At 40.6% G+C, this 15,639-nt stretch overlaps 1 protein-coding gene across 21 annotated transcripts in view; it reads right to left on the reverse strand.

Moving 5' to 3' along the window:
• DLG2 (discs large MAGUK scaffold protein 2) overlaps nucleotides 1–15,639 on the reverse strand; it is a 1,057,033-nt gene that overhangs the window by 420,576 nt on the left and 620,818 nt on the right. For all 21 annotated transcript variants that reach the window (XM_054188265.1, XM_054188269.1, XM_054188274.1 and 18 more), the window contains one exon: nucleotides 4,907–4,960. In XM_054188265.1, coding sequence (XP_054044240.1) covers nucleotides 4,907–4,960 — 54 coding nt within the window. The remainder of the gene's footprint in view (nucleotides 1–4,906; nucleotides 4,961–15,639) is intronic.

Consider the following 15,639-nt stretch of genomic DNA (forward strand, 5'->3'; position numbering starts at 1 on the left):
AAGCTGTGTGGGGCGGCTGACACGCTGGAGGGAAGGGATGCCATCCAGAGGGACCTTGACAGGCTGGAGAGGTGGGCCCATGCCAACCTCAGGAAGTTCAACAAGACCAAGTGCAAGGTCCTCCATCTGGGACGGGGCAATCCCAAGCACCGATATAGGCTGGGCAGTGACTGGCTTGAGAGCAGCCTTGAAGAAAAGGACATGGGGGTGCTGGTGGACAAGAGGCTCAACACGAGCCGTCAGTGCACACTAGCAGCCTAGACAGCCAATCGTATCCTGGACTGCACCAGAAGAAGCGTGGGGAGCAGGTTGAGGGAGGTGATTCTCCCCCTCTACTCCACTCTCGTGAGACCCCACCTGGAGTACTGCGTCCAATTCTGGAGCCCCTACTACAAGAAAGATATGGACGTGCTGGAACACATCCAGAGAAGGGCCCCAAGGATGCTCAGAGGGCTGGAGCACCCCTCTTATGAGGACAGACTGAGAGAGTTAGGGTTGTTCAGTCTGGAGAAAAGAAGGCTCCGAGGAGACCTTATAGTGGCCTACCAGTATCTTAAGGGGGCCTACAAGAAAGCTGGTGAGGGACTGTTTAGGATGTCGGGTAATGGTAGGACTAGAGGGAATGGATTAAAACTAGAGATGGGTCGATTCAGACTGGACATTAGAAAGAAGTTCTTCACCACGAGGGTGGTGAGACACTGGAACAGGTTGCCCAGAGAGGTGGTGGAAGCCCCATCCCTGGAAGTTTTTAAGGCCAGGCTGGACGGGGCTCTGAGCAGCCTGGTCTAGTGGGAGGTGTCCCTGCGCATGGCAGGGGGGTGGGAACTGGATGGTCTTTGAGGTCCCTTCCAACCCTGACAATTCTATGATTCTATGCTGATCATTGCTTGAGGCCCCCTTCCTCTGAAAACACTCCAGAATTTTTGGAGGAAGATGGCAGAGACGATGAACAGAGCTGTTATTGACATGGAAATGCATCAAAGGTACATTGCGTAAAACAAAACAATGAGACAGGTTTTTGGGCCGCTGAGCCAACAGCTAAACGAAATCACAAGAATTCTCCATCTGGTATGTAAAAACACTAAAAATAGCCTGATCTTACTTAGGGGTAATTTCTACATGGCATGAAATGGATTACTTAACTTTGTTATGGTAAATACAATGAAAATTACAATTATTGAAGAAAAACATAGATTTTAATAAAATTAATTTTTTTTTTTTTTTTTTAAGTAGCAATTTTTTGCAAAAACATGAGTGGACAGCACTAACCGGTTGTCATGAAAAGCATCTTAAAAAAACCCAGCTGTCAGAAATCAAAACCTAATATGTCAAAAATGTTAATGATATTTATCACTTGCACATATATCCACTTGCCTTTGAATTTTATTCAACAAGTTAATTTAGAAATGGTACTCAGATTTGTGGAATGCACGTTCAAATGAAAGAATTAAAGGATGAGCATCTAAGATTAGAGAAAAAAGGATATGAGAAAAAGAACGTGATCATAGGAAACATGGTCCAACTGGTAACCTCTAAAAATTTCTGCCTGTTCCTTCCGTAGGAGGCTTCCTGGACTCCACATGTGCTTTGAGGTTTGACAACAGGAGCTGAATAGCAGGGATCTTAGATGACTCTGTTCCTAAAAATCAGCACTTCTGGGTGTTTTAGACACACTGCAGTTATGAGAGAGGATCAGCTACTCTGTGCTCACTTACATAATGGATGCTTTTAGCTTTGGACAGAAAATATCATAATTTAAGCTGGCTTCTCTGATCCATAAAATAATTTGTCCCTGTAGTGTTAGATGGCTTTTCATGGTAACTAAAACAGAATACCTTTCAGAAGCTTTAATAACTAGCCAGGTAACTTTAAGGATACGTAAACATTCACCAGGGATGTCCCTAGGCATTTACGGTCTTCCTCCAGGCATGTCTGGAAGTCCTGACAGTGGTGAAAAGATAGGTGCTTGACTCACATTCACGTTTCAAAATAATAATTAAATCTAGCTCTCTGTTATCTCTCTGAATGGACCTGTCTGAAAAAAACCCACATTTTAGGACCTATCTGTTAAATTGTATTTCCTGTGAGTTGAATGATATTACGATGGCCGCATTATCGTACACTTAGCACATCCGGTTTTGGCAGATTTTCTTCTACCTTTCCAAATATTTGAGAGGCAAAACCCCACTAACACCCCCACGGTGTTATAGGCCCCACACGGTACTATAGGCGGTACTAGGTCTGACTGGGACAGTTTCCTTCCCAGTAGGCTGGATGATGCTATCCTTCGATTTGTGGTGGAAAAAATGATGGTAACACACCGATGTTTTGGCTGTTGCTGAGGAGACCTTGAAGACCACCAAGGCTTGTCCTTCTTCCCATTTTGCCCTTCCTCTCCCAACAGCAAGTAGGCTGGGGGTGAGTAAAATGTTGGGAGGAGACCCAGCCAGGACAGCTGACCCCAACTGACCAAAGGGATATTCAACACCATATGACATCATGCTCAGCAATAAAAGCTCGGGAAAGGAGAAGGAAGGGGGGGGGACATTCATGGTTATGGCGTTTGTCTTAAAAAGTAAATGCTACACGTAATGAAGCCTTGCTTTCTACAAAGTGGCTAAACATCTGCCTGCCAATGGGAAGTAGTAAATGAATTCCTTATTCTGTTTTGCCTGTACATGCAGCTTTTGCTTTCCCTGTTTAACTGTCATTGCCTCAATACACCACTCTTCTTGCCTTCCTTCTATTTTCTCCCTGAACCACAGGAAAGAGGCGTGAGAAGAATGTTTGGCTATTGGCCAGAGTCGACCCACCGCATGCTGTCCGTAAACCTGTTTCTGAAAGGACGACTGGGCCAGGAGGGGATGCGCACACAAGCAAACACGCATCTGGCCCAGTGACTACAGCACCTTCCCAGCAGAGGAAATACCATAAAATGAAACCAAACCAAACTAAACTGAAGTAGTCCTGGGAGCAGGAAGGAAAAGACCACTCTCCCACCGCACTCTCCCAAATATTAGGTTGGAGGAAGAGGTCATTTGTCCATATGTTTGTCTGTCTGACTCATTTTGGAGAATGTTCAAGCATACAAATCCTGATCAGAAAGAAATGCCTGTTTTTAAAGCAAAGACTGTATGTCCTGTGGGGCACTGTGTTGGCCTGGGCTCAGCAGATATGCTTCACCTTGACATCTCTTACTGGCTAGTCTAAATTAGTCCCTTTTCGGTAGTACTGCTGTGTCCCATATCTAAGAGACACAACTCTTCCCATGCACCAGGTAAGAGCAAGGTGACTAATTCACAATTGTCTATTTTTACAACAAGCACCTTCTGTTTATTTATTTAGTTCACATCATGTGTTGGAGACTGAAACAGCCCACAGGCACTTTTCAGTCTACTGTCAATATTTCTCTTGAATGTGTTTGGTCATTTGTCCTTTTTTTTTTTTTTAAGAGAAAAGAACAGTAGTATAAAAGTGGTATGAAAGTGTATAAGTATTGATAGACTGTGCTATGGGAATAAATCATATTGATTGAACATCTTGTCACTGCTGTAATTGCATCTGTATTTAGGAATTCTAACACCGTAGCTGCAGAGTGTCCTGGGCACAGGTCCAGCGCTGGAAATGAGAACTGGGGCTCACAATGTCCCTCTTGGTAGACCTAGAGAACACTAAGTGTAAAATGTCTCATTAAAACAGAAGAAAAGCCAGGCCTATTGAAAGTGAGAACAGAGCAGGTGGTTCTGATGTTAGGAAGCAAAACTGAGACTTAGAAATGATAGGAAGCCTTTTAAGAAAGCCGAATGCAAATGAACAGAGAAATTTTATTTAACTTTTCCATCCATCCCAATGGTTGAAATTCCCAACAAGGGATTTAATTCTCTTCTGCTTTACAGCGGTGTCATTCTTCTAAATTGCTCTTGGCTGTGATCTTTACATGTGCTCTGCACAACAATTTCTGAGTTTTATGAATTGTCAGAAATGAACAAGCAGGCCAGGACAAACCCTACTAAACTTCCTCATCAATAGTCCAGCAATATGATTGGTGTAGGTGGATAAATAATTAGGCTTATGCATTGGTATCATAAGAAACAGATGTGGACAAAACACAACAGATAAGAGACATTAATTAAGAGCTTTAAAAAGATAACTAAGAATATGCAAGGAGAAGGATTAGATACTGGCTGGCTGGCTTTGTGCTACTTGCTTTTCTTGCCTCCCGTCATTTAAGCCTGTTACTCTCTTTACTACGTATTCACTTCGTCTTTCTCTGTGTCCTTTATCTTCAACTATAGTTGCTTTTGCAGTCTAAAATGACAGTGATATCAAATGCTTGTAGAATAGCATATCTTTTAAACTCTAGCAAAAACATGCATTTATTTTAGGGTAAAATTATTTTTTCTAGAAGTCATAAAAATGAAGAGACGTTAACAAGAAAACATGAAGTCAGCTAGTTTGTGCTGTTATTTATCATGAACAGCTTTCATCTACAACAGAAAAATAGACAAATGAAGAGCTGTTTGCACCATTCTAACATTACAGTGTGCATCTAGATGTCTTCTTAATAAGCTAGGAAGGTGCATGCTTCTCTAAAAGGAAATATTCATACTTTATGTTACTGGTAAGGAGGAAAGGCTTAATGAAATCCCAGGTTTTTTTTTTCGAAGAAAGGCTAGTTTTAGTAAGTTACAGTTCATGTGTTGAAGTCTAAACTACAAATTATATACTATAATTCACCTGAGTGCAATTATCATTCCTGATTTCTTCTTCTAGAAAAGATTAACCACATAATTGTAAAAGACACGATTAATTGCAAGATTTGTTTATAACTTCTACGCAATACTGAACAGAATTTCTGTGGGAAAATAAACAAATTCTATATATTATTAAAAAAATTAATACTTACATAAGGGATTGTGTCCAAGGTGTCTGTGTTGACAATTATAGGGGCAGGGCTTGCCTGAAAAGGAAAAAAAAGAAAAAGAAAAAAGAAATTTAAAAATATGAAATTCATAAATATTGAAATGCCCAAAATGATACATTAAATTAAAAGTCTAAAGTCTAAAAATTGAATTCACATCGCACAACAGTATGTAACTTTGGGTACTGTTCAATCAATTAAGGATGAAGGAAATAGATTCTCAGCCTCCAAATCAGAGTTCACTGTGGTCTGTCTTTTCAATTTCATTAGGCTCTGGATCACATCCTGAATATATAATAACTAGTCATTAATTTTTTAGTAGAACTATGAGAAACATGATGTATTCAACTTACAGTTAGGGGACCTTGGGGGAGAGGGTTTCAGCTTCCCTTACCTTACAAGACCACTTTTTGTGTTTGAGCAAAAGCAAGATGATCAACTGATCTTTACAGAGGATAAACACCAACATTTTATGTTTACACTACTTATCTGTATGTAGTATGTGTATATGCACATACACTATGATATTTATGTCAAAGCTATATACTCTGCGTGGTTCATATGCACTCAGCTGATGTTCAGTTTGAAATATAGACCCAGTTTAGAAAGATTTGTGAATCTATAAAGCTGACGATCCTGATCTTTAATTTAGTGATGAAATCTATATCCAGGGTAGTTTCCAGCCACCTGAAATGCCCTAACCTCTTCCTCCTCCCACACTGGGGCTCAGCAGTGGTGACCCAAGGCCGAGCTCTGATTCAACGCAGTTGCATAATCACAGAACCATAGAATGATTCAAGTTGGAAGGGACCTTAAAGATCACCCAGTTCCAACCCCCCTGCCCTAGGCAGGGACACCTCCCACTAGACCAGGCTGCTCAAAGCCCCATCCAGCTTGAACACTTCCAGGGACGGGGCAGCCACAACTTCTCTGGGCAACCTGGGCCAGTGTCTCACCACCCTTACAGCAAGGAATTTCTTCCTAATATCTAATCTAAGTCTCCTCTCTTTCAGTTTAAAACTGTTACCCCTCATCCTATTGCTACACTCCTTCATAAAGAGTCCCTCCCCATCTCTTCTATAGGCCCCCTTTAGGTACTGGAAAGGGCTATAAGGTCTCCCTGGAGCCTTCTCTTCTCCAGGCTGAACAACCCCAGCTCTCTCAGCCTGTCTTCACAGGAGAGGTGCTCCAGCCCTCGGATCATCTTTGTGGTTCAGATGTGGCTCAGACTCCGGAGAAAAATACAGAGCTGTGAGGAAGTGTAGAGTCGAGCCACACACCATAAGCAAAGTGTCAGACAGAGGCAGGACTGCTGAGATGGGACTGGTAATAGCTCAAGGACTCGGGAGGAGAAGGATCAACATGTATTCCACGTAGTACAAAAAGTGCTGGAGGGCACCCCTTCTCTGCCTGACTGATGCCCACTTGGTCAGCAAAGACTCTTCAGGCATTGTATTGGGCCGATGAACATACTAATGCTTAGCATAGTAACTCATTTGTTCTATTTCTCTACATTATGTATTAGGCAATGAATGACTTTCTGTACTTTAAAATTGTATAGACTCAAGAGTCTCTTTGTGCATGGCAGGGATGATTGCAGCACTACTGAAAACACTGATCATGTTTCTATGGTCAAATATTCACTGGAGGATTTCAAAACCTAAGTAACATAACCTGAATTAAGAATGTAACATTAGTGCAGCAATGGGAATGCTTTAAGAATATCACGGTTTCTTTCCAATTGTGGTGATTGTAAGATAATTCTGAGTTCAGGGAAACTGTATATTACTGCACAACAGCCACTGATGATTAATGCCATAATTTCTATACATCTGTGTAACCTGTAAATAAAAAAAAAATAAAAAAAAATGAAATGCATACAATTTAGTGTGTATACATTTCATCGCATGTATCAGTTATCATAGTAAGGTACAGTTTAATATTAAAATGCTCAGTATGTGAAAAGATATTATACACCCATACCCATTTATTCATGTTGTGCCCTATAATATTGGGCACTTTGGAGTGATAGATAAAAGCTGAAGGCCATTTGATTATAATATTTTCAGCTTTAGGCATATGGAATTATTTATAACTGCATTATCACTCAAGGTTAAACAAAGGATTTCCTTTGTAGATTCGCAGTTTTTACTTACATTAATATTTATCTCCATACACTTAAATACTGCTACCTTTGTTACAGGAAGAAAAAAAATCTTTTTTTTTTTACAGTATTCTGTTGTCTCTACCAAATTTTGCCTTTCGTTGATTCTATCTTCTTTTGTATATTGTCATAATGTCTAGTCCCAAATATAAAGTTTGCAATCTTCAGAATGAAAGTATCTTTCCACTGATTTTAGAAACAATATCTAGTAAAATAACAAACATCTTTCAGAAGTCATTTTCCAAAGCATTCTCATACTATCACCAATTGCTTCTAACTCATTGAGGAACAAAGCCTTATACCCGTATCAGATTTTCCTGAAGTAAAGCTAAAGAGATTTCTCAATCAGAAACTAGTAATTGTGGGAACACTATAAAAAATAATATTATGGGAACTTGGAATTTCTTTTGAAAATGCAGTTATTCCCTTACTTCCTCAACCAAGCATAAGCAGAACCTGCACATCCTTCACACTCTCCGTTGTAGTTGCTTTCAGAAGGACTTTCACAGCCTTGCCGGATGCCTGTTACAGTGCTATACCACCCACATTGAGAAAAGTTTCCTCTTAGATCTAGTCAGAATTTTCCTTAATGCAACTTGTGCCTATTGCCTCATTCTTCTCCTGAGAGGAGTTTGGCTTTGTCTGCTCTCTAACCATCCCCTAGATGGTTGAAGACAGCAGTTAGATCCTTCCCACAGCCTCTTCTCTCCAGGTTGAACAAACTGAGCTCTCCCAGCCTTTTCTTGTATGTTCTGTGCACCAGACCCCACACTGTTTTACGCACCACCATCTTGGTTATCCTTCACCCAACACACTTTGGCATACTGGGGAACCTAGAACTGGACACAGTACTCCCAATGCAGTCTCACAGGTGATGAGTAGATGTCCCTCAAACTGGCACCTGGGCTGTTATTAGTGCAGGCCAGTTGTCTACAAGCCTTCACCGTTGCAAGGGCACATGGCTGACTCCTGCACAATTTGTTCGCCACGCTGCAAAGCTGCTGCCTAACCGCACTGTGCCTGGCTGGGACTGCTGCATTTTTTATTCTGTCCAGGTGCAGGAACTCCTGCCTCTTGTCATTGAACTTTGTGAAGTTCCTCTCAGCCCATTTCTCCTGCCTATTGAGATCCCTCTGGCCAGCAGCTGCCCAGTGAATCATCTGCTCTTCCCAGCCTGGTGTTATCTAAAACCTTGCTGACAATGCACTCTATCTAATCATTCTGGTTATTAATGAAGATGTTAAACAGCATTAGCACCAGCATCAAGTCTGTAGAAACAAGTAACTTGCCATCAGTTACTGGACTTTGAATTGCTGACCACTACTCTTTGAGTCTGGTGGTCTAGCCAGTGTCCCGCTCATCATCTAGTACGTCCATCCATTCACTGTCTCTGTCATTTGGCTGCAAGAATTGGAATTTGTGCCGAAAGCCTTGCTAAAATCAAGGCAAATGACACCTACTGATTTCCCCTCATCCACAGAGCTAGTCATCTCATCACAGAAAGCTGTCAGGTTGCCAAGGCACAATTTTCCCTTTGTAAATTGATCTGCCTCTTTGTAATCACCTCCCTCTGTCCTTCATGAGCCTTGACAAGGCTTCCTGAAGGCACCTACCAGGATGTTTCCATTTGTTAGCTTCCTACCTAATCCTAACCCCCAGGTTCTCACTTGGCCCCTCACCCCTTCCACAGCAAAAGTCTGAGTATTTAAGCTGCTCCCTTGAATCGCGTGATCCTTCCCTGCCCAGCCTTCCTACAGAGCCTGTAAAGAATTGGCTTTCAAGCAACAATATCTTTCAGGGTTGATTTTAACACAGTGCTTACTGTATTCCTTACTGATTGGAAGACTTGAACTTCAAACAGATGATTTGCAGCTACTGAGGTATTCACCCTGGTCAGACAGATGAGCATGAGAGAATTCACAGAGCAATAGTTTCAGATGGGTGTAGTGACTATAACCATTCACTCACAACTAAGATCATCAGTGTGTTTCCCTTTTCCTTTCCTCCTATTCCTATCTGTGCATGTGTATGTGTGTGTGCATGTGTGGGACAGCAAGTCTGTGGGGTTATATGGGGTTTATTTTTTTTTCTATTTTTTTTTTTCTTTTTTACTGGGAAAACGGATTTAATACAACCATTTTGCTTCAGTCTCTCTAACGTATGGTAATTTGAAGAACACTGACAGCCTGAGCTACAACATTGCATTTAAGTGCAGGAAATGGAGCTGATTTTATTAGTTGTGTCCTGTTTGTAGCTCATGCTTTAAAGAAAAGCAGGAGACTTTAATCATGCAGAGTTGAGAAGAGAGTTTGCAACCACTGGAGAGAGCACTAAATATAGTGCTAGCCATGGAGTACACAGTAGCATCAAAATAGTCCTGTAATCACAGTGAAGTTACTCAAGGGATAGGTCAAGAGAAGATCGGTAGCAACAGGGAGTCAGAAGGATTTTACCTTCCAGGATGATGTGTCTATATCTATGCTGACTTAAAACCACGTCACATGCACTGATTCACCAAATTCCTGACAAAGATGCCCAGGTATCTGCGCACTTCTTATAGAGAACACTGACAAATCTGTCATAGCAGTTCATCAGCTCATCAAGAATATTTCCAATTGCGCATAAATTAAGAAAAGCACACAAAAAAATTCTAGATTCTCTCGAGAATTTCTGCCTACTGTGCTGTGTCTTTGAGAAAGCTCTGCCTCTTATTCGTCACACTCTATACCCACACATATATAAACTATCTAAGTTTGAGACTGCAGGAGGAGAAGAAATGGCATTTTGGAAGATAAAGATAACGACTTTATTTTTAGCTCTGTCCTTTGACCTGCTCTGCAGTCTTAAACAAGACATTTAATTACTCTTTACGTAGATTTTCCCAGCTATAAAACAACTCTAGCAAAACTGGCTTAATTTGGTCAAAGTTTGAAGAGACATGACGGTTGGCAATAACTAAATAATCTATCTATATGTAGGGAGTTTTAAAATTTTACATGTCTAATTGCTTAACTTGCAGGATGAATTCAAATCAATAGTAATTAGTTCATGAGAGAGACAGCCTTTTCTTAAGCCAGGTAGCATACAGAGGGCTCCCAGACACTGCAATCAGATTTTAAAGATGGGAAGAGCCTTTGAGAACACATTCACAATTCTGCAGCTTCAAAATAAATCCAAACCAATCACCAAAAGAGGGAATTTTACTGAGTTGGAGTGGAGTGGAGTGGAGTGGACTCCACACCACTGAGTGGAGTAATCCTGTTTTCCCCATTCCTCATGCACTTTCCTTTCTGTTCTAAGCCTTACGTATATATTGAGTATTATATTATGCGGACAATGGACCACGCGGGCTGTCAGCCTTATAACTACTGCTCCCCGCACAGACCTTTTCCCTGCCCTTGACTAGAAGCAGCGCCGTCAGCTGAGCCATCACTGTGCTTTGAAGAAAAGACATCACACTGACAGCTGCAGTGACAGATTGGCATAGCTGGGACAAAACTTGAATAGCTTTGGGGGGGAAAAAAGGAGGAAGATTTTTTTTTTTCCTTCTTTTTAAAGGACTTGAGCACAACAGGCTTTGCTTCCACAAATATATATGAGGTTGTTTTGCTTGCAGCGAGTCAGGCAGTCTAGTTGCTTTTCCACCAAAAGCACAACTTAAAAGGAAGATACAGTGAGAGCACTTGAAGCCAGCAGAAAGAGAACAAAAAGGCACACGGTCTAGCTCATGAACATTTACGCTGCTACCAAATTCCCTACAAGTGTATGACATGACTCATACCTCTCAGACAAGATGAACTTTCCTTTCACCACGAGTCCTTGTGGACTGGTTTTACTTAACAGCATTAACAGTTTTATAGACTACCCATATTATATTGAATTTCATCCTTTTTGGAGCATTCATAACTCTTTGTTTCAATTGTTCTTACTCTGCAGTGCTGTGTTCAACACCAGACCACGAAACTGCTTGCATAGACATTCGGTAACTATTTTATAAATAATGAGCACAGCACATTATTTCTTAACCAGAAAACGCTAAAACAAGTATATGATCATTTTGAAACTATCCACCTACATTTATTCCTGGCTGTGATTTTCATTTGACTGAGAACTCTCAATTTCTTGCTTTCCTGCTAAGGAATCACCACTGTTATCTACATTATTACATTTAAGTAAAGTCAAAACAAAGAGGTGGTGAAATTCACAGTAGTACAACAGGGTATGTATTACCATTTAAAAAGTAAGTGGAGTTGTCAGTGGCTTATTACCATCTTTTGCAGACATTTGGATCTGTAGGTCAGAGTTAAGGTCTCATCTTTCCAGGTAGCCATCCCTAAATTCTAAACCACTCTCTGGAATATTCAGTTGCAGTTTTATTTTACTTCAAGATGTTAGCATTTTGTGTCTTAATAATACGAAGTGGAGCAGCCCCTATATTCATACATGAATAGAGCACGCTGCATCTCTCAGATATAACGTGTCAGACTGTTTGAGGCCTTAAGAAGGTAACGCTGAATTAGTTTAAATTAATTTCATAATTTCAAAAGTTTCCTTTCACAACTGCAAGAAATAGGTTTACATTGACACACAATGGCAGGAAAGATTAAATGATAATTTAGATGTCATAACAGTAATTCTCTGGCATGCTATGAGGCCTCAGGATCACAGAACACGCAGAACCTTTTGTCGTATTTACCACTGAATTACAAACTGTAAGAATAAGAAGGAGAAAAAGTCATTTGCTTGTTATTAAACAGAAAATATAAAAGACAGGGAGCCTCTTCGAACATCTAAAGAATGACTTTTCGGCAAACAATCCTACCGCTACTTAGAGACATAAAACAGAAGTCAAAAGCAGCTTTGCTTGCAGGCTGCAGCTGTCAAGAATAGAAGAAAAATGCCTCAAAAAATCCTCAAGACCTTTCCTTACACATATAGTGCAACCTCATAAAAATCCATTTAAGTTAAAGGTAAACAGTGCCTTTCAAAGAAGGTGGCTTTATTTCTGGGCTTGGGGTTTTGCGTTGGTTTTTACTTAATCTGTAGGAATAACTTCCTTTTTAAAATTGTCATAGCTGTGGCATTATTTAAACAAAAAATAATTTAGACCTAAGGAAAACCTAACATTTCTGTGTGGATCCACAGGCTGACAGGGAGAATGGCAAGAAAGCACCTACTTTACAGTTGTTGAAGTTTCTGATATCAGCAGTTTGAATTAGCAATTATTAACATAATGGTAACTTGTTGCCCAATATCAGATCCAGTGAAGGACACAGAAATGTCAATGAGAAAAGTTCTATAGAGAACGAGGTATAATTATGGCACATCTAAATTTCCAGTGAAGATATTATTCAACTAAATGTTATTACACATTAAATTTTGAGGGGATAACCTTCCTATCGCTAGACAGGGTGGATCCATCTGTCTCATTCTGGGATGCCAAATGCCATACTAAGACTCACTCAAGAGGTCCTTTTATCACATCTCTACTGACTCACAAAAGAAATTGATGCAAAGGGTCGTACACCAGTGCTTTAGCTTTGCACAGAAATTTAGGCCTAAATCCTCTTTTAAGATATACCACTTCAGCATGTGTTCACGGCCTTCTGAAAATTAATGGGCCATAACATTCAGTTATAGAATCATAGAATCATTCAGGTTGGAAAATACCCTTGGGATCATCAACTCCAACTATCAGCCCTACTACAAAGTTCTCCCCTACACCATATCCCTTAACACCACATCTAAACGACTCTTAAACATATTCAGGTATGGTGACTCCATCGCTTGTTCTATCTTGTTCTATTGCTAATTACCTGTGAGAAGAGACCAGCACCAACCTCTCTACAGCGTCCTTCAAGTAGTTGTAGAGAGTGATGAGGTCTCCCCTCAGCCTCCTCTTCCTCAAACTAAACAGTCCCAGCTCCTTCAATCGCTCCTCATAAGATTTATTCTCCAGGCCCTTCACCGGCTTCGTTGCCCTCCTCTGCACTCGCTCCAGCACCTCAATATCTGTCTCATATTGAGGTGCCCAAAACTGGACACAATACTCCAGGTGTGGCCTCACCAGTGCTGAGTACAGGGGGACAATCACCTCCCTCCTCCTGCTGGTCACACTATTTCTAATAGAAGCCAGGATGCCATTGGCCTTCTTGGCCACCTGGGCACACTGCTGGCTCATGTTCAGCCGCTTGTCAATTAGAACCTCCAGGTCCTTTTCTGCCAGGCAGCTCTCCAGCCACACTTCCCCAAGCCTGTAGCGATGCGTGGGGTTGTTGTGGCCCAAGTTCAGGACCCGGCACTTGGCCTTGTTGAACCTCATACCGTTAGCATCGGCCCATCGGTCCAATCTAGCCAAGTCTCTCTGTAGAGCCTCCCTATCCTCATGCAGATCAACACTCCCGCTTAACTTGGTGTCATCTGCAAACTTGCTGATGATACACTCTATGTCCTTATCAGGGTCATCAATAAAGATGTTGAACAGAAATGGTCACAACACCGAGCCCTGAGGGACACCACTTGTGACCGGCCGCCAGCTGGATTTAACTCCATTGACCACCACTCTTTGGGACCGCCCAGCCAGCCAGGGCTTGATCCAGCAGATCGTATGCTCATCCAGGCCATGAGCAGCCGGTTTTTCCATGAGAATTCTATGGGGAACAGCGTCAAATGCTTTTTGAAAGTCTAGGTAGACAATGTCCACAGCCTTTCCCTCGTCCAATAATCGGGTCATCTTGTCACAGAAGGAGATCAGGTTTGTCAGGCAGGACCTGCCTTTCCTAAACCCGTGCTGACTAGGCCTGATCCCCTGCTTGTCCATTATATGGCTTGTAATGGCACTCAAGATGGTCTGCTCCATGACCTTCCCTGCTACCGAGGGCAGACTGACAGGTCTACAGTTTCCCGGATCCTCCTTTCTCCCTTTCTTGTAGGTGGGATGCTACATTTGCTACCCTCCAGTCCATTGGGACCTCCCCAGTTATCCATGACTTCAGGTAAAGGTCTTATTCCATAGGTCTCTGCTCTGAGCTCTGATCTGATTTCCACTGGACTTCAGAACTTTCTCCAAAGCCTGTGTCAAAGCACATCTCTTAAGAAAATAAGAGCTTTAACCAATCCAGGCAATGCGAATTTCAAGTTTGTTCTTAAGTCTGGGTATGGAAACTTTAGAATCGAGAATAAAAATAGAAATACATTCCATATTGTCTTATTTTAAGTGTGTTATCTTCAAAACTCTGACATCTGATATGTATAGATTTTTTTTCAGATTTTATACCATTCGTAACAATTTTATAAAAAGATGAAATATTTGAAAAATCTTGCCACTAAAATCAATAATAATGGAAAGACATACTGCAAAAATGAAGTGTTATGGAGTGATGCTACTGAAAACCTAAGAGCTAAGGTAACTTACTTTATACTATGAAATTACTGAAACCGGTTACATCTTCCACTTTAAACATTCTGCTATATCTATCAGATCTAAAAATTTTGGGTGAAAGTCCCTGCATAACTGAAGTTAAAACATTGATCTGCTTCAATAGAGTCAAAATTTAAGCTAATATGTTTCTACTCAATATTAGTTTTGTTTTTCTCCTTGCAGAATTTATAAAGTGTGCATGCATTTAGCCAGCAAAGCAATAATAAGCAAAAATAATTTAGAACTAATTAAACAAATTAATATTCTGCTTTCAGATTGTTTTGTATCTTATTTTTAAAGCACGTTAGCTAAATATCCAGAAATTAAAAATGGCAAATGCTGTCATTGACTTGAGCATTCCCATTTTTTCTTAAACATTAACAATTTAAGATTTCTACAGTTTGCCTGAGCATGAGCTTCATTAGCTATGGATTGGTGCAGACTTTTTATAAAACAGTGTAAACCTCAAGAAGAGCTGCACACAAAAAGAACAGGAAAGTCATCTCAAATAGCTGTCAAGTGCTTTTAACCTGAAAATATATTAATTTATTGTGTTATTTAGGAGAATAGACTACTTCATACATTTATATAAAAATATTTTTTCACTGCAACTGAGTTTTAAATTCTACAGAAACAAGGCAAGTCTGTACGTATGTATATATACAAAACCCTATATACATACAAACATACACACAACATGTACACACATAAACTCAAACACAGACTAGGACAAAAGCATTTTTCAGGCGTTCTGTTTGCCCTGGCTGCATGCTACAAGTGCATGGTTCAGCCTTGATGGGCACAAAGAAAAAACTCCTTCCAGAGAAAAGAAAACAAAACCAAAGCAAAACCACAGCCATTCTGTCCCTTTTTTTTTTTTTCTTTTTTTTTTTTTTTTCTTTTTCCACAAGTAAAAGCTGCATCACCCAGGGCATGGCTTTTACTTTTAAAATCATGGCACACCAAGCTCACAAAGCAGATACTCAGTATCTTATTCTGCTATGTTTTTACAGCTTGAAGTACCTTCAGGTTGAGTGTCACATATATTCCTGCGTGGAAACTTTTACAACCAGCCCCCACAGCACAGAAACAAATGGACTAAAAATTACAACGCAGATGAAGACAACAAAAAAA

Source organism: Rissa tridactyla, chromosome 1 (genome assembly GCF_028500815.1).
Source record: "Rissa tridactyla isolate bRisTri1 chromosome 1, bRisTri1.patW.cur.20221130, whole genome shotgun sequence".
Lineage (NCBI taxonomy): Eukaryota > Metazoa > Chordata > Aves > Charadriiformes > Laridae > Rissa > Rissa tridactyla.